The following is a 22,030-nucleotide window of genomic DNA, read 5'->3' as shown; positions in this document are numbered from 1 at the left end:
GAACCCAGGAGGTGGCGGTTGCACTGAGCCAAGATCTCACCACTGCACTGCATTCTTGGGCAACAAGAGCAAATCTCCATTAAAAAAAAAAAAAAAGCAAAAAAAAAAAACAAAAAAAAATAAAAACCTTGGAATTTCCAAAGCCATAAGAGATGTATAGTGAAAGGAGCACTCTTTGTTATTCCCAAGGAGACCTCTTCAACCACAGCTGAGTTTATGTTAAGGTCACTGTTGGAAAGCCCATAGGATGACAGGCTGGTTGTGGGAGGGGCCAACAATGTGATCGGAGGGTTGGACCTTTTAGCTCCACTCCTGAACTCTGGGAAGAGAAGAGAGACTGAATGGAGGTTGAGTTAATCAACAATGGCCAAAGTTTTAGTTAATCATGCCTACACGATGCATCTTTCATCAAAACCCCTAACTATAGGGTTTTGGAGAGCTTGCAGGTTAGTGAACACACGGAGGGGCTGGGAGGGGGAACCCAGAGAGACCATGAAAGCTCCATGCCCCTTTCCTCACCCTTTTCCCTGTGCATGTCTTCCATCTGACTGTTCTTGAGTTGTATCCTTTTATAACAAACTGATAATCTAGTAAGTAAACTATTTTCCTGAGATATGTGAATTGTTCTAGAAAATTATCAAACCCAAGGGGGGAGTTGTAGAAACCCCCAATTTACAGCAGATGCCCAGGTCACCACTGGACATGTGACTGGCATCTGAAGTGGGGTGCAGTCTTGCAGAAATTCCTGAATCTCTGGAATTTGATGCTAACTCCAGGTAGATAGTATCAGAATCTACTGAATTGGGCTGGGCACAGTGGCTGACACCTGCAATCCCAGCATTTTGGGAGGACAAGGCAGGTGGATTACTTGAGATCAGAAGTTCGAGACCAACCTGGCCAACATGGCAAAACCCCGTCTCTACTAAAAATCCAAAAATTAACCGGGCATGGTGACATGTGCCTGTAGTCCCAGCTACTTGGGAGGCTGAAGCAGGAGAATCACTTGAACCTGGTAGGCCATGTTTGCAGTGAGCCAAGGTTGTGCCACTGCACTCCAACCTGGGCAACAGAGCAAGACTCCATCTCAAGAAAAAAAAAAAAAACAGAATCAGTTCTATCTATTGAATTGTAAGACACCCAACTGTTGTCCACCAGAGAATTGAATTAATTGTATGGGGAAAACCCTACACAATGTGGTGTCAGAATTGAGAATCACAGTGGAGGAGAGAGAAAAATAAGTTTTCCTTTCAACTGTATAAATAGTGTCTTCCCAAGAGTAGAAGGTATCAACTGTGTCATATACCTGTTGGTATCCTGGGGGGTTGCAGAGTCCCATGGATTAGTAGATGCCCATAAACATTTATTTTTTATTATCATGTCAGTGACGCTTGCTCAAGTTGTTATTGACCTAGGATATCCTTCCAGCTTCCATTAGTTGTTATGCATCCAATCCATTCATCCATCTATCAATATCCCAGCCAAGTCCTACCTCCTCATGAGATGCTCCCCATCTATTCTGGCCCACATTGAAGTCTTTCTTTTCTAAATTCCTGACACATTTTCAGTTTATACAATCTGCTGTGACTTCTATTACATTCAGCCTTAAAATGTTGCTTAAGTGTTTTATGTGAGTAAGGCTTGTCCCCCAACTAGACTCTAAGTGTCTGAGAAAACAGACTGGATCGTACCTGCTTTTTGCACTCCCTTTCATAGCCAGCTCAGGGCCTTAATGTAGTAGGTGCTCAATTAATATGAGATGGCCAATGACCCTTCCTTCTGGGCCTTTCTCTCTCCCTCTCTCTCTCTCTCTCTGTGTGTGTGTGTGTGTGTGTCTCTCTCTCTCTCCCCCCACCCCGAGGCCACACCATTGCTTCATAAATAAACGAACAAAGTGTTTTGTAAAAAAATGAAATGTAGCAATAAATAATCAGCACAAGATTTTTGCAAAGACTAAAGTTTTATTCCAATCAGGGGTTTGTTTCCTTTGGAAGGCACTTCTCTGAGCTTTCTGTGAAGAGGACAGCCTCATTGATGCTCTCAGTGATGTAATGTATGTTGTTGGCATTGACACAGCTGAAGTTAATCTGACCGTTCCTGGGGATGTAGATGTGCTTCTTCCTGACCAGGTATTCCACCTGCTGGACTGCAGTCATGGCAAGGTCTCAGATCCTGACACTGGCCATCTCAAATTCCCCTCTAGCCCAGGCTGGTTTATTTTATTTATTTATTTATTTATTTATTTATTATTTTTGAGATGCAGTTTCTTTTTTTTTTTTTTTTTTGAGACGGAGTTTCACTCATGTTACCCAGGCTGGAGTGCAATGGCGCGATCTCGGCTCACCGCAACCTCCGCCTCCTGGGTTCAGGCAATTCTCCTGCCTCAGCCTCCTGAGTAGCTGGGATTACAGGCACACGCCACCATGCCCAGCTAATTTTTTGTATTTTTAGTAGAGACAGGGTTTCACCATTTTGACCAGGATGGTCTCGATCTCTTGACCTCGTGATCCACCCGCCTCGGCCTCCCAAAGTGCTGGGATTACAGGCTTGAGCCACCGCGCCCGGCCAAGATGCAGTTTCAAAACTGCATCTTGTTGCCCAGGCTGGAGTGCAATGGTGTGATCTCGGCTCACTGCAACCTCCACCTCCCAGGTTCAAGTGATTCCCCTGCCTCAGCCTCCCAAGTAGCTGAGATTACAGGATGTGCCAGCACGCTCTCCTAATTTTTGTAGTTTTTTTTTTTTTTAGTAGAGATGGGGTTCCACCATGTTGGCCAGGCTGATCTCGAACTCCTGACCTCAGGTGATCCACCTGCCTCAGCCTCCCAAAGTGCTGGGATTACAGGTGTGAGCCACCTCGCCCAGCACCCAGGCTGGTTTATGAAGGACAGGGAGTGTCAGTACTTCTGAGGATCCAGAAGCGTCTTTAAAGCAGCCCATTTTCCAGAGGACAGAATCAAAATCTGGAGTGAAGCTAGGAACTGGTCACCTAGACAGGGAAGTTTAATGCTCAAATACAGGCCAAAGTTCAGAAAGGGGGGACACCCACTCCCTATACCCTTACAGTTGAGTCCAAGATAGCCATGGGTCCCACTCTGCTCAGTGATGTGACCCCAGGAGCCAGGGGTTCCCAAGAGCCGGAGCTTCTCCTTCACTTTTTCCTTAGTTAGCATGGCTTTCTCTACAACGTCTTTTAGACTCTGCTTCCTACCAAGAAAGGACAATGAGAAAGAAGGGTGTGAGGTCCCCTTTGCTCTCAAACCTCCCTTCTTGCCAGTCCACTCTTCTTACCTTCAAAGGCCCCCAGCAGAGTGCCTGAGGCTCTGGGATGGCTAAGAGTGGGAGGGAGGTTTGATCCCATGTTAACTCAAGCAAGCCAAGGAGGCTCCCTGGCAGGTTTTGCCAGAGTTGCAAGCCCCTGATGCTGTCTAATGTCCCCGAGCAATCTAGAAGAGTTCAGATAACTCATTGGCCTAGGTACAAAATAAATGTCCTATCACTCTGTCCCCTAAGGCAACCCTTGGCATAGCCACTGCCATTGGTACACATCAGGTCCTCAGTCAATGCTGATTAATGGATGGAGCAAAGAGGCCACATGGGCAAGAGAGAAGCACCCTGCTGAATCCGGGGATCAGCACGTCTGCAGGCACCCAGGGCCTCTCTCATCCCTTCCTGCTCCAGCCCTCACCCTTACCAGTCTCCCAGCAGAGCCGGGTTGCAGAGGACGGAGGTGATGATCCGTGCACCCGTGTTGGGAGGGTTTAGCCACAGGGCCTGGGCTAATCTCATCAGCTGGGAGAGGACGCACAGCAGCTGCTGGTTGTTGACGGCCACCACCACTAGGATCCCCACTCCTTCATCTGCAGCGTTGAGAAGACAGCCTCAGCCCCTTCCTCCACTCCCAAGGCCTCCACCTAGACCTCAACCTCTAACCTCGTAGAAGAAAAGGTTGAACCATGAGACCCTCATTGCAGCCCAGCCAGGACAGTATTCAGGCTCCTGGAAGTTACCAGAGGCTCTCCTTCCAGCAAAAGTATCCGTAAGTCAGAGTCTTAAAGGAGGACAGAACTTGCAAGATCGCTAAGTTCTATTATCTTTATTTTTATTTTTGTTGCTGTTGTTGTTTTCTAAGTGACCGTCTCTCTCCGTTGCCCAGGCTAGAGTGCAATGGTGGAATCATAGCTCACTGCAACCTCAACCTCCTGGGCTTAAGTGAACCTCTTGCCTCAGCCTCCCGGGTAGCTAGGACTACCGGTGTGTACCACCATGCCCGGCTAATTTTTTTAATTGTTTGTAGAGACAGGGTCTCACTGTGTTGCCCAGGCTGGTCTTAAATTCCCAGCCTCAAGTGACCACCCAATCTCGACCTCCCAAAGGAGGGACCGGGAGGCGTGGACTGGGATTACAGGTGTCAACCACGATGCCAGCCCCACCCTCTCATCTCATAGTTGAGGAAACAAAGTCCTGAGGGTGAAATTATCTAAGCTGAGCTGGGACAAGTGACCAGATGTAGTAACAACCAAATTCTAGCTCAGTGCTCCCCACTTCTGCCTCCGTACGTGCCCTCCCTGGAGTCTGTGGCTCCCTCCAGAGGATGAGCTATGGAAAACATCACTGTGCTGTGAACACAGCGCCATTTCACAACAGACCCTCCCCTCTCCTTCTGCCTGTACCATACCATAAATGCCAAAATTCTTGGACAGAGACTGGCTGCAGAAGAACTCAACGCCTTGAGACACAAAGTATTGTAAGATTCTTGTATCTTCTTCCAAGTCACTGGTGTATAAACCTTGACAGGGAATATCAAAAAATGGGAATATCTGCTTGCTCTGTAGGAGAAAGGAGAAGAAAGAAAGAATGAGTCGGATGGAGGAGAGAGCAGAGATTAAAAGACAGGAAGGTCAGGCGGGAGATTGGGTTTACCTTTATCATGGACATCAACTTCGCCCACTCACTTGGTGTCAACTTGCAGTCGATAATGTTCCCGATCACAAGGACGCAGCCACGTGGGATCTGCTGTAGGTAGAGACGGTCTCATCAGGTACTTCCCCTACCCAGGAGTGGCAGCCCCAGGGCATTTGGGGATAAAGTGCTCTTCCATGTTAGTTACCATTGAAGGGCCAGGCAAATTCAAACCTGGAAAAGGGCTTGGATGATTTAAGGGGCATGGGGAGGAGAGGAACCTTAGGCTGTAAGTCAGATCTGGGGAGGAGTTTCTCTACCTCCACCACATTGAGGAGTATGTCGGGGTCCATGCATAGCTTCTTGGGGTCCCAGATGGAGTATTCATAAACTGTAAAGCCCATGTCCTGGAAGACGAGTCCATGCAGTTCTGTGGGAACACAGTTTCCCATGTACCAGCTCTGTGGGAACACAGCTGGTACATGGGAAACAGACGGAAACAGAGGTACTGGAGTGTGGGGCTGAGAGTCACTGGCTGAAGGTGGGACATTAACAGGAAAAGGACATAAATAGCTTGGCTTGTCCACCATTTTGCTCGTGACAGAGAATGGGGGATAACGGTGCAGACAGCAATTGGGTGAGGATTCAGAACAGGGAATGGGGATTTGCTGTCGCCCTCATCTTAGGTAAGACTCACCTTTTTGAGAAGAGATGATGTAAACTATTCGAGCATCCTTATGCCAAGCTCTGAGAAACTGGACCCCAAGCTGGAAGGCACCACTGTCACCAACGGTGTGTACACCCCCTACCTGCCAGCAAGAAATAGACAGAAATAGGCCGGGTGCAGTGGGCGTGGTGGCTCACACCTGTAGTCCCAGCACTTTGGGAGGCCGAAGAGGGTGGATCACCTGAGGTCAGGAGTTCGAGATCAGTCTGGTCCCTGTCATTACTAAAAATAAAAAAAATTAGCTGGATGTGGTGACAGGCGCCTGTAATCCCAGCTACTCAAGAGGCTGAGGCAAGAGAATCACTTGAACCCGGGAGGTGGAGGCTGCAGTGGGCCGAGATCAGGCCACTACACTCCAGCCTGGGCCACAGAGTGAGACTCTGTCTCAAAATAAATAAATAAATAGAAATAAACAGAAATAACTCTCTAAAACAGTAAGGGAGGCTGGGCGTGGTGGCTCATGCCTGTAATCCCAGCACTTTGGGAGGCTGAGGCAGGCAGATCCTCTGAGGCCAGGAGTTTGAGAGCAGCCTGGCCAACATGGTGAAACCCTGTCTCTAACAAAAACACAAAAATTAGCCAGGCGTGGTGGCGCATGCCTGTGACTCCAGCTACTCAGGGGGCTGCAGCATGAGAATCACTTGAACCTGCGGAGTGGAGGTTGCAGTGAGTCAAGATCATACTACTGCACTCTAGCCTGGATGATGGAGTGAGACTTAGTCTCAAAAAATGTATATAATAAATTAAAAAATAAGACAGTAATGGGAATACTGACATCGCCTCCTATTCAGATCATTTCTCTCTTGAAAGAGCTTCCAAATCAGCAGTATGAGCAGGTGGGAATACAACTGGATTGGGATTCCGATCCTTACTCTACCCTTTGACAGCTAAAGCTGTGGACTCTCTGTGCCTCAGGTGTCCCCCTTATCCATACTGGGGGTCCTCCAAGGTCCCTTTTGGGTTTGAGGTTGTGCAGGCCCAGTTCCCCACTCTCTGTGTCAGGATGAGTCGGGGAGGGCCCGCTTCTCACCCTGTTCTCCATGATGGCTTGGCTGTGCTTTCCAAAGAGGAGCTCCAGAGAGGCCTGGATGAATGACTTCATGCCCACTGTGGGCAAGTACTCATAATTCAGGGAGGGATCCTGTGAAATCTGGAGTCGGGCCTTCTGCACCACGAAAGAAACCCAGGGATGGCCTTCATTTGTCATGCAGACTGTGAGGAAGACCACAGAGGGAGCATCAGGTGCTTGGTTTGGGACCCGGGGGCTGAGCTCTGCAGACAGCCCGCAAACAAGTCTGCCCTGGACTCCCTGGGGCATTGGGAAGGTCTTTGTGAAAAGAAAACTTTCCCTTTTGTTTTCTCCTTGATAAAAACAATATGCTGTTAGTAAATGTGTATTATTTTTGTCTTTTTTAAAATGACAACTGAAACCTATGCCATTTTAAAGGTTAAAAATTATACAAGCCCAGGATGGGTGGCTCAGGCCCGTAATCCCAGCACTTTGGGAGGCCAAGGTGGGCAGATCACTTGAGTTCAGGAGTTCGAGACTGGCCTTGCCAACATGATAAAACCCTGCCTCTACAAAAAAACACAGAACAGCCAGACCTGGTGGCCAGTGCCTGTCATCCCAGCTGGGCAAGAGGCTGAGGCAGGAGGATGGTTTGAGGTCAGGAGGCAAAGGTGGCAGTGAGCTGAGATCTTGCCACCGTGCTCTAGCTTGGCAACAGAGTGAGGTCCCATCTCCAAAAAAAAAAAAAAAATCAATGCAAAATGAGTTATAGATAGATGAAAGCTAAATAAAGGTAACCCTGACTTTCACAGTGGGGAGACCCAGTTGCGTATCATAAGGCTCAATTTGGGGAACCATTCTTGGTTCAAGAATAGAAAGAGAGAGAGAGAAGAGGCTGAAGAAGTGTGGGATGGCCATGCAGTCCCCCAAGCATTGAGCTGTGGAAGAGGATATAGCTCTCGCCAAACCGCTAGAAGCTCCCAGAGAAGGGCAGAGAGCATGGAACGACGTGGGACCTTCTCTTCGCTTTTCCCCACTGGGCAATTCTGTTAACAAGGAAAGACCGTTCCTCCCACGGAAGCTTGGGCCACACCCCTCCCACTGCAGCAGGGACCACTGTCCTCCTAGAGGCAGTTCCCATCCCTTAAGTCTTATACTCCAGAACTGCTAGGCATCTACCTTTATAGGCTAGGAACATCTTGTTGGGGTAATCATCTTGTTTGTAGGCCTTTAACAAGTTGCCCTCTAGCTTGTGGACGAAGGGCACATCCATGAACACGGAAAGGGTGGGCATAACTGAGATGAAATTGGAGCCAAGACTGTGTCTCTGCTCCTGTGTGCCGCTTCTACCCAGAAGTCTTCCTCCAAGACCGGGCAATCCTGCCTCTTCCTGGCACCTTGGCAGCTCCAGTGCAGAGGCGCTGGACAACTGGTTGCCAGGGCAACAGAACCTCATGATCTTCGTGGTGGCGATCCACAGGGGCCACGGGAACATTCCAGGGTACTTGAGGAGAATCCCCTGAGAGAGCAGCCAGGGCAGGATAACAATCTCCTGGAATTCCCAAGCACCTTTCCCTCACTCCCTGCCTTCTCTTCTCTAGCCCCAAGTGGCTCAATCCAAAATAACAAGCCAGCTGCTTAGAAGACAGGGCAAAGATAATGGGAGATTACTTAACAGATACAATGTACATTATTGGGATTATGATTACCCTAAAAGCCCTGACGTCAGCACTATACGATGTATGCATCTAATAAAATTATATCTGTACTCCACACATTTATACAAATTGAAACAAACCAAAAAAAAAAAAAAAAAAAAAAGACATAGGGCAAGGCAGGCAGCCAATAAGCCAAGTGGGGCTTTCCCTGCAGAAGTGAAAATCCCAGATCACATAGGAATGCAAGTCAAGGCATTAATTTCCATTTTGCAAAGTGCTCCAGATTTTTAAAAGAATAGAAAGAAAGCACTGTTTTCTTCCATAGTTGTTTTAATAAAGAATTCTATTATTAGAAGTAATATGATCAGCAACTCACTAAGCCACTTCCATTTCTCTCAGTTATCTAGAACCAAGACTTCTATATACATTTGTTTGTTTGTTTGTTTGTTTTTAAGAGTCTTGGGGTGTTGCTGACCTCGAACTCCTGGCCTCCCAAAGTTCTGGGATTACAGGTGTGAGCCACCACACCTGGCCATTTATTAAGTTTCAGTGATGGCCGACTAGTGAGTGTAGAGAGCAGAGACTAAGAGGAGAAAAGAGTCAGCCTCTATAGAGTCAGTCTGCATGTTGCTTTCTTTTCTTTTTGATGTTTAACAACTCTTTTTTTTCTTTGAAACAGAGTCTCCCTCTCATTCCCCAGGCTGGAGTGCAGTGGCATGATCTCGGCTCACTGCAACCTCCACCTCCCAGGTTTCAGAGATTCTCCTGCCTTAGCCTCCCGAGTAGCTGGGATTACAGGCACCTGTCACAACGCCCAGCTTAATTTTTTTTTTTTTCGTTGTTTGCATTTTTAGTACAGAGTTTCGACATGTTGGCCAGGCTGGTCTTGAACTCCTGACCTCAAATGATCCCCCTGCCTCAGCCTCCCAAAATGTTAGGATTACAGGTGTGAGCCACTGCACCCAGCCTGATATTAAATAACTCTTTAAATGATTGTTGCAAACACTGTTGGTGTCTCACCCAGAGGACCTTCACCACCAATGTGCCGGTCCCAGCTGGTGATTCGATGGTGGTCAGGGCTTAGATGCCTGTGTTCTCTGGAGAATTGCACTTGTCTGGCAGGAGTCAGCTAGCCTAGAAACACCCCCACCAACAGGGGTGGCCAATGATTGCCTGATTTAGGCATACAGAGGGTCAGCCCCAGCCGGGCATAGTGCCTCACAGCTGGAATCCTAGCGCTTTGGGAGACTGAGACAGGAGGATCACTTAAGGCCAGGAGTTCAAGACCAGCCTGAGCAACAGAGAGAACCCTCCCATCTCCACAAAAAATTTACAAATTAGCTGGGCGTGGTGGTGCTGCTTTGAACTATGATCATAGCACTGCACTCCAGCCTGGCTGACAGAGTGAGATCCTGTCTTAAAAAAAAAAAAAAAAAGAATGGCTGGGCGAGGTGGCTCACACCTGTAATCCCAGCACTTTGGGAGGCCGATACAGGCGGTTCACGAGGTCAGGACTTCGAGACCAGCCTGACCTACATGGTTAAATCCCATCTCTACAAAAAACAGAAAAATTATCCAGGTGTGGTGACACGCACCTGTAGACCCAGCTACTCAGGAGGCTGAGTCAGGAGAACTGCTTGAACCAGGAAAGTGGAGGTTACAGTGAGCCGAGATTGAGCCATTGCACTCCAGCCTGGGCAATAAGAGCAAAACTCCATTTTGAAAAAAAAGGGGGCATGGATGCAGCACATGTGTTAAATGATGCACACTTAAGGAATCTACATGTCAGTTTTGTTTGCAAATAAACCAAATGCCAATTACTGAAGGAATGTTTAAATTAATAATGATATCCATACAATAGAATTCTCTGCAGCCCTTATTTTTTTTAAATTTTTTGCAGAGGTAGGATCTTGCTGTGTTGCCCAGGCTGGTCTCAAACTCCTGGCCTTAAGCCATCCTCCCACCTCAGCAACCCCATCTGCTAGGATTACAGGCACTTCCTGTCTCTAGCAAAATACAAAAATTAGGCCAGGCATGGTGGCTCACGCCTGTGATCCCAGCACTTTGGGAGGCCAAGGCGGGTGGATCACCTGAGGTCGAGACCAGCCTGGCCAACATGGTGAAACCCCATCTCTACTAAAAATACAAAAATTAGCTGGGCATGATGGTGGGCACCTGTAATCCCAGGTACTCAGGAGGCTGAAGCCGGAGAATCACTTGAACCCGGAGGCAGAGGTTGCAGTGAGCTGAGATTGCATCACTATACTCCAGCCTGGATAACAGAGTGAGACGCTCTCTCAAAAAAAAAAAAAAAATGGTAGGAATTTCTCCACTAAAAAAGCAACTATCTTATTCCTCCTGTACCTCTCCTTGTCGCTCTGGGAGAGTCTTCCAGCGTCAATTGGATTCAGACTCAGGCCCAAGGGGAGGCCCCAGAAGGACAGGCTTGGCCACGTGACCCATGATTGGAAGAGAAACTAGAGACTGGCGCCGACTGGAGCAGAGCTCTCCCATTCCCATTCCTCTCCTCTGGGAAGAAGTGGCCTGTCCCCACTCCCTTCTGGGAATATCCACAGCCATGTTTCATCTCGTTTCCTGATCAAGAGATTTTGGGAACCATGGTGTGGCTCCTCACTGGCAGCTCAGAAATGAAATTGTGATGAATGAGTTCTGAACCTCTAGCTCCTCAATTTCTTACTTTCTTTTTCTTTCTATTCTTTTCTTTCTTTCTTTTTTTTAGACAGGGCCTTGCTCTGTCACCCAGGCTGGAGTGCTGTGTCTTTATCACAGCTCACTGCAGGCTTGACCTCCCAGGCTCAAATAATCCTCCCACCTCAGCCTCCCCAGAAGCTTCCACTAAAGGCACACACCACCATGCCTGCCTAATTTTTCTATTTGTTGTAGAGACTTGGTCTCAGTATGTTGCCCAGGCTGGTCTCAAACTCCTGGTCTCAAGCAATCCTCCCATCTCAGTCTCCCAGAACACTAGGATTACTGCCGTACACCACTGCACCTGGCCTTAAATTACTTAAAAGGTGTATATGGACCATGGAATCTTGGGATCACTGGTTGTTCCCTCAGGAGCAAACGAGGGGCATGCAGAGATCCTGTTCCTGGGACATGGAAGCAGGAGTCCCAGATAAGCCTGCCAGGGTTTTAATATTGTTTGTTCTCACCCAAACTCAAGTTAAAATTTGATCCCCAATATGGCAGCATTGGGAGGGGGCACCTTGTGGGAGGTGTTTGGGTCATGGGGTGGATTCCTCATGAATGGCTTGGTGCTGTTGTTGACAGGAGTGAGTGAATTCTGACTCTCATGAGACTGAATTAGTTCTTGCAGGAGTGGGTGAGTTCCCGACAGAGTGGGATGTTATAAAGCCAGGATTCCCCTCAGGTTTTCCCCTCTTCCTGCATATCCACTCCTTTGATCTTCTCTGTCATGTGACACGGCACAAAAGCTCTTCACCAGTAGCCAGGGCCATGCCCTTAAACTTCTCAGCCTGCAGAAATGTGAGTTATATTAGCCTCTTTTCTTTATAAATTGCCCAGCCTCAGGTATGGTTTTAGAGCAACGTGAAACTGACTAAGAGGAGGGCTTCAAAGAGAGCTGCAGATCATTGCAAGGGGATCTTCCTGAGCTTGTCATCCCAGCGTGTCTTCAGTTGAAGGGGCACCTTTGAAAACACTGCCTGGCCATGAGCGGTGGCTAATGTTTATAATCCCAGTGCTTTGGGAGGCTGAGGCAAAAGGATTGCTTGAGCCCAGGAATTTGAGACCAGCGTGGGCAACATAGTCAGACCCCATCTCTACAAAAATTACAAAAAAATCAGCCAGGAGTGGTGGTGTGTGCTGTAGTCCCAGCTATTTGAGAGGCTGAGGTGGGAAGATCACTTGAGCCTGGGAGGTCGAGGCTTCAATGCACTGTGATTGCACCACTGCACTCCAGCCTGGGCAACAGAGCAAGAGTCTGTCAAAAAAAGAAAGGGGGAGAAAAAAGCACTGTGAGAGAAGGACTGCTAGAAAGAGCAGCCTCAGGCAGAATCGTGTAGTATAGTGTGTGTTCATTTTCTGCTGTGTGTGACAAATTACCACAAACTCAGCAGCTTAGAAGAACACATTTATTTTCTTTCTTTCTTTTTTTTTTGAGATGGAGTCTCACTCTGTTGCCAGGCTGGAGTGCAGTGGTGCAATATTGGCTCACTGCAGCCTCCGCCTCCTGGGTTCAAGCAATTCTCCTGCCTCAAGCTCCCGGGTAGCTGGGACTACAGGCATGCACCACCACACACGGCTAATTTTTGTATTTTTAGTAGACATAGGGTTTCACCATGTTGACCAGGATGGTCTTGATCTTTTGACCTAGTGATCCGCCCACCTTGGCCTCCCAAAGTCCTGGGATTACAGGCGTGAGCCACTGCTCCCGGCCAACAATTTATTTTCTCACAGTTCCCATGTGTCCAAAGTTCAGGTATGGGTTAGCTGGATCTTCTGCTCAGGGTCTCCCAGGCTGCAATCAAGATGTTGATTAGGGGTATGGTCTCACCTGAGGCTCAGTGTCCTCCTCCTAGCTCCTGTGGTTGTTGGCAATATCGTTTTTTGTTTTTTGTTTTTTTTAAACAATCACCCAGGCTGGAGTACAGTGGCATGATCTCAGCTCACTGCAACCCCCGCCTCCCAAATTCAAGCGATTCTCCTACCTCAGCCTCCCACGTAGCTGGGATTACAGGGACCTGCCACCACACCCAGACAGTTTTTTTGTATTTTTAGTAGACATGGAGTTTCATCATGTTGGCCAGGCTGGTCTTGAACTCCTGATCTCAAGTGACTCACCCACCTTGCCCTCACAAAGTTCTGGGATTACAGGCGTGGGCTACTGCGCCCAGCCAGAATTCATTTTCTTATAGTTGTAGAATTCACAGTGGCTCATTTCCTCTAGGCCAGCAGGAGTATATTTCTGACTCCTGTTTCTGAGCCCTAGACCCTCTTTTAAATAAAAAACTCACCTTCTTAAATCAGGCCCACTCAGCACAATCTCCCTCTTTATTTGCTTAAAGTCAACTGATTAGGGACCTTAATTACATCTTCAAAGTCCCTTCCTCTCTGTCATGTATCATAGTCCAGGAATAGCATCCCATCACCTTTGCCATATTCTACTGGTTAGAAGCAAGTTATGGTCCCCACTCACATTCATCAGAAGATTATACAAAGATGTGGGTCATTGGAGGTCACTGAGAATTGGGGGTCATCTCAGAATTCTGTTTACCAGAGTCCAAGAGCTTCTGGAGAAAACAGCCCTTTCCTGGTTGTGTGGTGGTGATTGGGGTGGATGCTAAACTTCTGAGACCAGAATTCTCAGTTAAAGGGCTCACAAGTGTCTCTCGCTGTAGTGGGTGAGGTATGTTCACCTGGAACCTCAGAATGTGACTTTATTTGAAAGAAAGGTCTTTGAAGATGTAATTAAGGTGAGGATCTTGAGTTGATATCATGCTGCACTGGGATGGGCCCCAAATCCAATGAGAGGTGTCTTTATAAGAGACAGAAATGGCTGGGCACCATGGCTCACACCTATAATCTTAGTACTTTGGGAGGCCGAGGCAAGAGGTCAGGAGTTCAAATCCAGCCTGTGCAACATAGTGAGACCCTCCATCTAGAAAAATAAAAATGTTAGCCTGGTGTGATGGTGTGGGCCTGTAGTCCCAGCTACTCGGGAGGCTGAAGTGGGAGGATTGCTTGAGCCTAGGAGACTGAAGCTGCAGTAAGCTATGATTGCACCACTGCACTCCAACCTGGGTGACAAAGTGAGACCCCATCTCGAAATCTTTTAAAAACTTAAAAAAAAAAAAAAAAAAAAACACTTTGGGAGGCCGAGGGCAAATCATTTGAGATCAGAAGTTCGAGATAACTTGGCCAATATGGTGAAACCCCATATCTAGTAAAAATGTAGTAATTAGCCAGGTGTGGTGGCACGCGCCTGTAATCCTAGCTACTCGAGAGGCTGAGACATGAGAATCACTTGAACCTAAGAGGTGGAGGTTGCAGTGAACCGAGATTGCACCACTGCACTCCAGCCTGGGCAACAGAGCAAGACTGTCACCAAAAAAAAAAAAAAAGAGAGAGAGAGACAGAAAGGAGAAGACACACAGTGACACAGGGAAAGCCACATGAATTGAAGCTAGAAGTGGCGATTGGAGTGGCGTGTCTACAAACCCAGGAATGCCAAGGACTGTCAGAGCCCTCAGAAGCTAGGAGCCATCAGGGGCATGGATCGGATTCTCCCCTCAGAGCCTCCAGGAGGAACCACCTCTGCCAAAACCTTCATTTCAGACTTCTGGCCTCCAGAACTGTGAGGGAATACATTTCTGTTGTTTTGATCCTCCAAGGTGGTAGTAATTTGTTTTGGCAGTCTCGGGAAGCTAGTATACTTATTGATAATTATCCACATAAGAATCAATGTCAAGGAGACGGACTTGGTGGTCTTAGGTGCAACAAGAACTCAGACTCTAGAGAGATCTCAGTTCTCATAGATCAGAGGTACCCTGCGAGGCACCAGAGCAAGGCCACTTTACAGCTGGATTAACCTAAACTACATTCATTGCAGAACCCAGGAAGATGTCCATGCCTCTGCCCAGAGAAGGCATAACCTCTATACCCTAAAGAGGGTATATAACCTTCTTTCCCGTCCCTTGGCTGGTGTATTTGTTCGAGTCAGCTACTATTAAAAAAGCAAAGAAAAATGGCTAAACTGTGGCTTAAACAAGATGTAAGTTTATTTCTGTTTTTGTGTATGTGCATGTGTTTTTAGAGACAGGGTCTTGCTCTGTTGCCCAGGCTAAAGTGCACTGCTGCAATCATAGCTCTCTGCAGTCTCAACCTCCTGGGCTCAAGCCATCCTCCCACCTCAGCCTCCTAAGTAACTGGGACTACAGGCACATGCCACCAGTAACCGGATAATTTCTTTAAAATTTTTTGTAGAGATGGGGTCTTTCTGTGCTGCCCAGGTTGATTTCAAACTCCTGGCCTCAAGCAATCCTCCGACCTCAGCCTCCCAAAGCCCTGGGATTACAGGTGTGAGTCACTGTGCCCAGTGGTTTGCTTTGTGGAATTACCCACATCTTTATATAATCTTCCGGTGAATGTGGGTGGGGCCCATAACTTGCTTCTAACCGGTAGAATATGGCAAAGGTGATGGGATGCTATTTTTGGACTATGATACATGGCAGAGAGGAAGGGATTTTGAAGATGTAATTAAGGTCCCTAATCAGTTGACTTTAAGCAAATAAAGAGGGAGATTGTGCTGAGTGGGCCTGACTTAATAAGGTGAGTTTTTTATTTAAAAGAGGGTCTAGGGCTCAGGAACAGGAGTCAGAGATACACTTCTGCTGGCCTAGAGGAAGTGAGCCACTGTGAATTCTACAACTATAAGAAAATGAATTCTGGCCGGGCACGGTGGCCCACGCCTATAATATAAGGCCTTGAAATGGGTATGAGATCTATGAGCTATGCCAGAAGTTTATTTTTCTTTCATTGAAGGGTCTTAAACATAAGCAGTCCAGAGCAGAAATGGTGGCCCCACATTGCCAGAGACCCAGCCTCCTTCCATCTGGTTCTTCCGACATCCATGGCATGATTGCCGTCTTGTGACCATAGGCTGCTGCTTCAGTTCTCACCGTCATACCTGCATTCCAGCCAGTGCTGCACGCTTCTGTTGGTAACACTTAGTCACCTGTGGCCACGCCCATCTGCAAGTGAGGCTGCCTTGTTTTAGTCAGGAAGCCGTGTTTCCAGCTAAAACTTAAGTTTTCTACTACTCCAGGACAATGGGAAGAACGGAGAGTGGACAGCAATCTCTACTCCAGGGAACAGCAAACACGAGGTCTGACTTAATAAACAACCCCTTCAGTCTGGGCCCAGGGAGATGGGAGGAAAGGTCCAGCAATGGAAATCCAGGAATGGGGAGCACCTTGGCACCCTCCTGGCTGGTGATAGGAGGAAACAGAGCTGTAGAAGTGTGGGTTTGGGCAGGACACAGTGACTCAAGACTATAATCTCAGCACTTTGGGAGGCCAAAGTGGGAGGATCACCTGAGGTCAGGAGTTCGAGACCAACCTAGCCAACATGGTGAAACCCCATCTCTACAAAACATACAAAAATTAGCTGGGCATGGTGACATGAGCCTTGAACTCAGGAGGCATTGGTTACAGTGAGCCAAGATCATGCCATTGCACTCCAGCCTGGGTGACAGAGTGAGACTCTGTCTCAAAAAAAAAAAAAAAAAAAAAAAAAAAAAAGGCTGGGCATGGTGGCTCACGCCTGTAATCCAAGCACTTTGGAGGCCAAGGCGGGCAGATCACCTGAGGTCAGGAATTCAAGACTAGCCTGACTAACATGGTGAAACCCCGTCTTGAAAAGAAAAAAGAAAAAAAAAGAAAAAGAAATAAAAGGAAAAAAAATGTGTGTTTAAAGCAGCAGGAAAAGATCAGCTTGGAAAGGCCTGGAAAAATTGTGTCTCCCCCTTCCCCATAGGAGTTGAATTGGGTCCCCTTGAAAGTGTATTGAAGTTTTAACACCCAGAACTTGCGAATGTGACCTTATTTGGGAATGGGGTCTTTGCACATGTAACCAAGTTTAAATGAGGTCATGCTGGATTAGGTTGAGCCCTGATCCAATGGCTGATGTCCTTAGAAGAGGAGATAAATGTGGGCACAGACAGACAGGGGAAGGCCCTGTGAAGACGGGAGAGATGTTAGAGTGATACAGCTCCAGCCAAACAATCCCAAGGATTACAACAACCACCAGGATGCGAGAAGAGGCAGGAAGGATCCTCCCCTCCCGCCTCACAGGGAGAACGGCCCTGCTGACGCCTTCATTTTGGACTTCTAGTCTCTAGCACCGTGAGAGAATAAGTTGCTCTTGTGTTAGGCCACCCAGTTTGCAGTCTTTTGTCATGGCAGCCCTTGCAAAGTACATGCCACCCTCTGTCTTCTCTCTGGTTCCTTAGGATCCCATTCTCATGAGTCCCCTACAGAGTAGACCATAACATGCTGACATCCGGAAATACCTTCTGTTCTAAATCTTCTACCCATTCTTTCTTTTTTTGAGATGCAGTTTTCTTCTTGTTGCTCAGGCTGGAGTGCAGTGGTTCAATCTCAGCTCACTGCAACCTCTGCCTCCTGGGTTCAATCCATTCTCCTGCCTCAGCCTCCTGTGTAGCTGGGATTACAGGTGCTCACCACCATGCCCAGCTAATTTTCTGTATTTTTAGTAGAGATGGGGTTTCACCGTGTTGGCCAGGCTGGTCTAGAACTCCTGACCTCAGGTCACCCACCCACCTCGGCCTCCCAAAGTGCTGGGATTACCGGGGTGAGCCACCACGCCCGGCCTACCCATTCTTAACATTGTTCTCATTGTAAATGCTGCCATCAGCAACTGATGGGGTGGTCCAGACCACGAGCAAAATATCGGACCAGAACAGGGTCTGAACATGGAAACAGGGCCAGAGGTGGAGATGTATAGTGAACAGGACAGAAAACCAAAGGAGTCAGTCTGAGGTGGGTGCAAACTTGCAGAAGAAAGACCAGGCAGGGCGTTCTCACAATAACCAAAGACAAGTGGGTCCAAGACCCAGGCTGTCAACAGAAGCAGAACTATACAGGGAGCAAAACCAGGGCCAGGCACAATGGCTCACGCTCAGAATCTCAGCACTTTTGGAGGCCCAAGGCAGGAGGATCTCTTGAGCCCAGGAGTTCAAGGCCAGCCTGGGCAATATAGTGAGATCCAGCCTCTACAAAAAATAAAATTAATTAGCTGGGCGTAGTGGTGCATGCCTGTAGTCCTAGTCACTTGGGAGGCTGAGACGAGAGGATCAGTTGAACTGGAGGCTTGGGCTCCAGTGAGCTGTGATTGTGCCCCTGAACTCCAGCCTGGGTGACAGAGTAAGACCCTATAACACCGTGATCCCCGATCTTTTTGACAGCAGGGACTGGTTTGGTGGAAGACAATTTTTTCTACGGATGGGGGAGAAGATTTTGGGATGAAACTATTCCACCTCAGATTATCAGGCATTAGATTCTCATAAGGAGCACGCAACCTAGATCCCTCGCATGTGCAGTTCACTTTAGGGTTCGAGCTCCTATGGAAATCTAATGCAGCCGTGGATCTGACAGGAGGCGGAGCTCAGTTGGTAAAGCTCACTTCCCCTCCGCTCACCTCCTGCTGTGCGGCCCAGTTCCTAACAAGCCACAGACCAGTAGCAGTCCGTGGCCCAGGGGTTGGGGATACCTGCTGTAATTGTAATAGGTCTGGGACTCCTCCGAGCTTCAGATGCTGATTCCACCACTTTACACCAGAGGAGAGTTTTCAGTTTCCAAACCACTTTCACAGGCAGTGTCTCACTGGGTCTTCAAAAGCAGCCTCATGAGCTGAGTAGAGCTACCATGTAATCTCCAGTCGATTCACAGGCAAAGAAACAGAAAGGCTAAGTGACTTGTTGAGTGTTTCACTGTCACTTAACTGCTTATTAGCAGGGTGTGTAGAGAAAAGAAAACGGACCTTGAGTCTGGTAGACAGAGTGAGAGTCAAAACAAGGAAGTTATTCGATTTATATGAGGCTCTCCTTTACCTTGTCACTATTTTTTTTTTTTTTGAGACGGAGTTTCACTCTTGTTGCCCAGGCTGGAGTGCAGTGGCGAAATCTTGGCTCACTGCAACCTCCACCCCACCGATCCAAATGATTCTCCTGCCTCAGCCTACCAAGTAGCTGGGACTATAGGTGCCTACCACCATGCCCGGCTAATCTTTTTTGTAATTTTAGTAGAGATGGGGTTTCTCCATGTTGATCAGGCTAGTCTTGAACTCCTGACCTCAGGTGATCCACCCACTTCGGCCTCCCAGAGTGCTGGGATTACAGGCACGAGCCACTGCACCTGGCCTTTTTTTTTTTTTTTTTTTTTTTTTTTTGAGATGGAGTCTCAACCAGGCTGGAGTGCAGTGGTTTGATCTTGGCTCACTGCAGCCTCTGAACTCCCTCCAGGGTTCAAACAATTCTCCTTGCCTCAGCCTCCCAAGTAGCTGAGACTGCAGGTGTGCGCCACCATGCCCGGCTAATTTTTGTATTTTTAGTACAGACAGCTTTGCCATGTTGGCCAGGCTGATCTCGAACGCCTGACCTCAAGCGATCCGCCCGCCTTGGCCTCAAATTAAACCAAATTATGCTTAAACCCCTGGAGCTGCTGGCCTCCCCAGAGTCTGTTAGTTGGAGCTGGGCATGGGACAGAAATGACAGGGAAGAAAGGGTTGAGTTGGAGGAGAGGAGAGGAGTGAGTTTTTTATTTTTTATTCTTATTTTTGAGATGGAGTTTCATTCTTGTTGCCCAGGCTGGAGTGCAATGACGTGATCTCAGCTCACCGCAGCCTCCACCTCCCAGGTTCAAGCAATTCTCCTGCCTCAGCCATAACCAAGTTATGCTTCAGCTGCTTCTCACTGGTCAGAGGCAGACTACACCCAGGGTTTATTTCATGGGGAGAGCATTAGCAGCACTTGCCATGGGAGGATGAACCTCCCTGTTCTCGATAGACACCCAAATACAGACACTGTGTAGACATACCTTCACCAAGAGGCCTTCGAAGGGCCTGGACCTAGGCTGTTGTTTTAGGATGGAAACAGCAGGAAGCGCTATTTCCACATCTTCCCCTGTGCTCTCAGGACCATGTAGGGTGCAACAGAAACATGCAGAGGAGAGGAGCTGCTCCTACTCTCTAGGGGTTGAGGATGCAGCCAGCATAGGACTACAGCCCAGGGACCAAAGCCTGCACTTACCTCCTTTCCCCAGAAGAGAGTCGGGGAAAGTCAGCCCCCCACATCCTCCTGTACCCAAATTCTGCCTGTTTCCCTTCAGTTCCACTTGATGCAAAGGGTATGTCAGCTCAGAAAAAAACCACTCTTCAGGCTGGGCTTGATGGCTCATGCCTGTAATCCCAGCACTTTGGGAGGCCGAGGCGGGCAGATCACCTGAGGTCGGGAGTTCAAGACCAGCCTGACCAACATTGAGAACTCTCATCTCTACTAAAAATACAAAATTAGCCAGGCGTGGTGGCGCATGCCTGTGGTCCCAGCTACTCTGGAGGCTGAGGCAGGAGAATCGCTTGAACCTGGGAGGTGGAGGCTGCGGTGAGCTGAGATCACGCCATTGCATTCCAGCCTGGGCAACAAGAGTGAAACTCCATCTCAAAAATAAGAATAAAAAATAAAAAAACTCACTCCTCTCCCTCCTCCAAATCAACCCTTTCTTCCCTGTCATTTCTGTCCCATGCCCAGCTCCAACTAACAGACTCTGGGGAGGCCAGCAGCTCCAGGGGTTCTGTTGTTCTCATAGGCCTGGAAGTTGTCACATCTCTGGGTTCCGGGGCCAGCTGTTTGTCTTCTACAGTTCAAGTGCTCAGGCCTCATGCTAGCAAAAGCAGCCTGCTCCCATCCAAGGATGTAAATCTCCCTCCACTTGACACCTGGCCACAAGTTGCTGGAGGAATGACCAGATTCCATCTGACAATCTGCAGATGGAATCCATAGCCCCAGCACAAGACTAAACACTACAAAGGAGTGCGACAGCTGGCACACGGACACATCCAGCAAGACTCGAGCAGGATGAGCCTCTGGACAACGTTCAAGGACAAGTCTACAAACCAGCGGCCCCTCCTCCAAAATCATCTTTCTCCCCTGCCTGGCACTGACAGGCCAACTTTATCCAGCGATGTTGGGAGAATACCCAGAGATGGGGAGAGGAGGGCCTCTTATTTATCAAGCAAGACTTCCTCCTCCACGAAGAGCCACAAAGTTGAGTGTTTGCCAAGAAATCTTGCACACCTCAGACACCAGAGATCTCACCCTGCTCTAATTAAAAAAGAGAAAGTCATCTTTTGTATGCAAACATCCTGAGAAATAAAGCCTGGGCTCCTGGAGAAAAGAGAGCAGCACAGACCAGGTCCAATTCACAAGAAACACCCATATGTGGAAATCCAACGAGCTCCTCCTGGGGGCAGATGGAATTTTATAACTCTAGGGCCCCTGAACCAAGACAACGCGTTGCGTACTACATCACAAGCACGCGAAACATCTGTGATTTACGAAGTATCCCATAAATCAGCCTGGACAACGGTCTTGGCTCATGGAGTTTAAATAGAAACCCACAAAATGATCTAATGATTTCCATAGAAATTTTCTTCCCATAGGAAACCTACCTGATAAGATTCATAAAAATGGGAATAAAAGAAAAATGTATCAACAGGCTCAAATTTGTTAACTTCAGTTTTAATTTAAGAGGATAATACAGATTTTGGTAGCCCGGGAAGAGGAGTAGGAAGGTTGTGGAAAGGCTGGGAAACATCAGAATATCTTTATAACACAAGACATTTGGCCAACACAAGCAAACTTTGTGCCTACACACACACACACACACACACACACACACACACCCCCCACAAGGCAGTGAACAAAATCCGTTCCTGATGACCACGGGACCTTATGAATCCACCACTGGCTTCTATCATGGAGGGGACAAATGCCCCCTGCCCTGAGCCTGGCCACAGCCAGCCCATCCCCTGTGGGCACTTTGTCTAAGTCCTGCAGGGGGCGTGGCTTTGCTACTCAATGGCAACTGGATTCCAAGAGTTTCAGGAAGGGTGGGGGAGCAAGATATCAAAGGCTCAAACTCACCCCCTTCGTCCAGACAGACTTTTTATATTTCAT

The 22,030-nt window shown here is 48.0% G+C and overlaps 1 protein-coding gene across 1 annotated transcript; it reads right to left on the bottom strand.

Moving 5' to 3' along the window:
• Nucleotides 1-1,950: 1,950 nt before the first annotated feature.
• Nucleotides 1,951-8,874, bottom strand: GOT1L1 (glutamic-oxaloacetic transaminase 1 like 1). The gene is given in 10 exon segments (XM_032288019.1): nucleotides 1,951-1,979; nucleotides 1,982-2,143; nucleotides 3,061-3,203; nucleotides 3,691-3,856; nucleotides 4,675-4,825; nucleotides 4,920-5,012; nucleotides 5,219-5,328; nucleotides 5,596-5,707; nucleotides 6,656-6,837; nucleotides 7,814-8,874. Coding segments are annotated over 10 exon segments (1,464 nt in total). The 5' UTR covers nucleotides 8,130-8,874.
• Between the last annotated feature and the right edge of the window lie 13,156 nt (nucleotides 8,875-22,030).

This window comes from Sapajus apella, unplaced genomic scaffold, assembly GCF_009761245.1.
Source record: "Sapajus apella isolate SASKATOON/1434 unplaced genomic scaffold, GSC_monkey_1.0 scaffold21, whole genome shotgun sequence".
Classification (NCBI taxonomy): Eukaryota; Metazoa; Chordata; class Mammalia; order Primates; family Cebidae; genus Sapajus; species Sapajus apella.
Note: the sequence above shows the minus strand (reverse complement) of the source record. Positions and strands in the feature narration are given on the sequence as shown.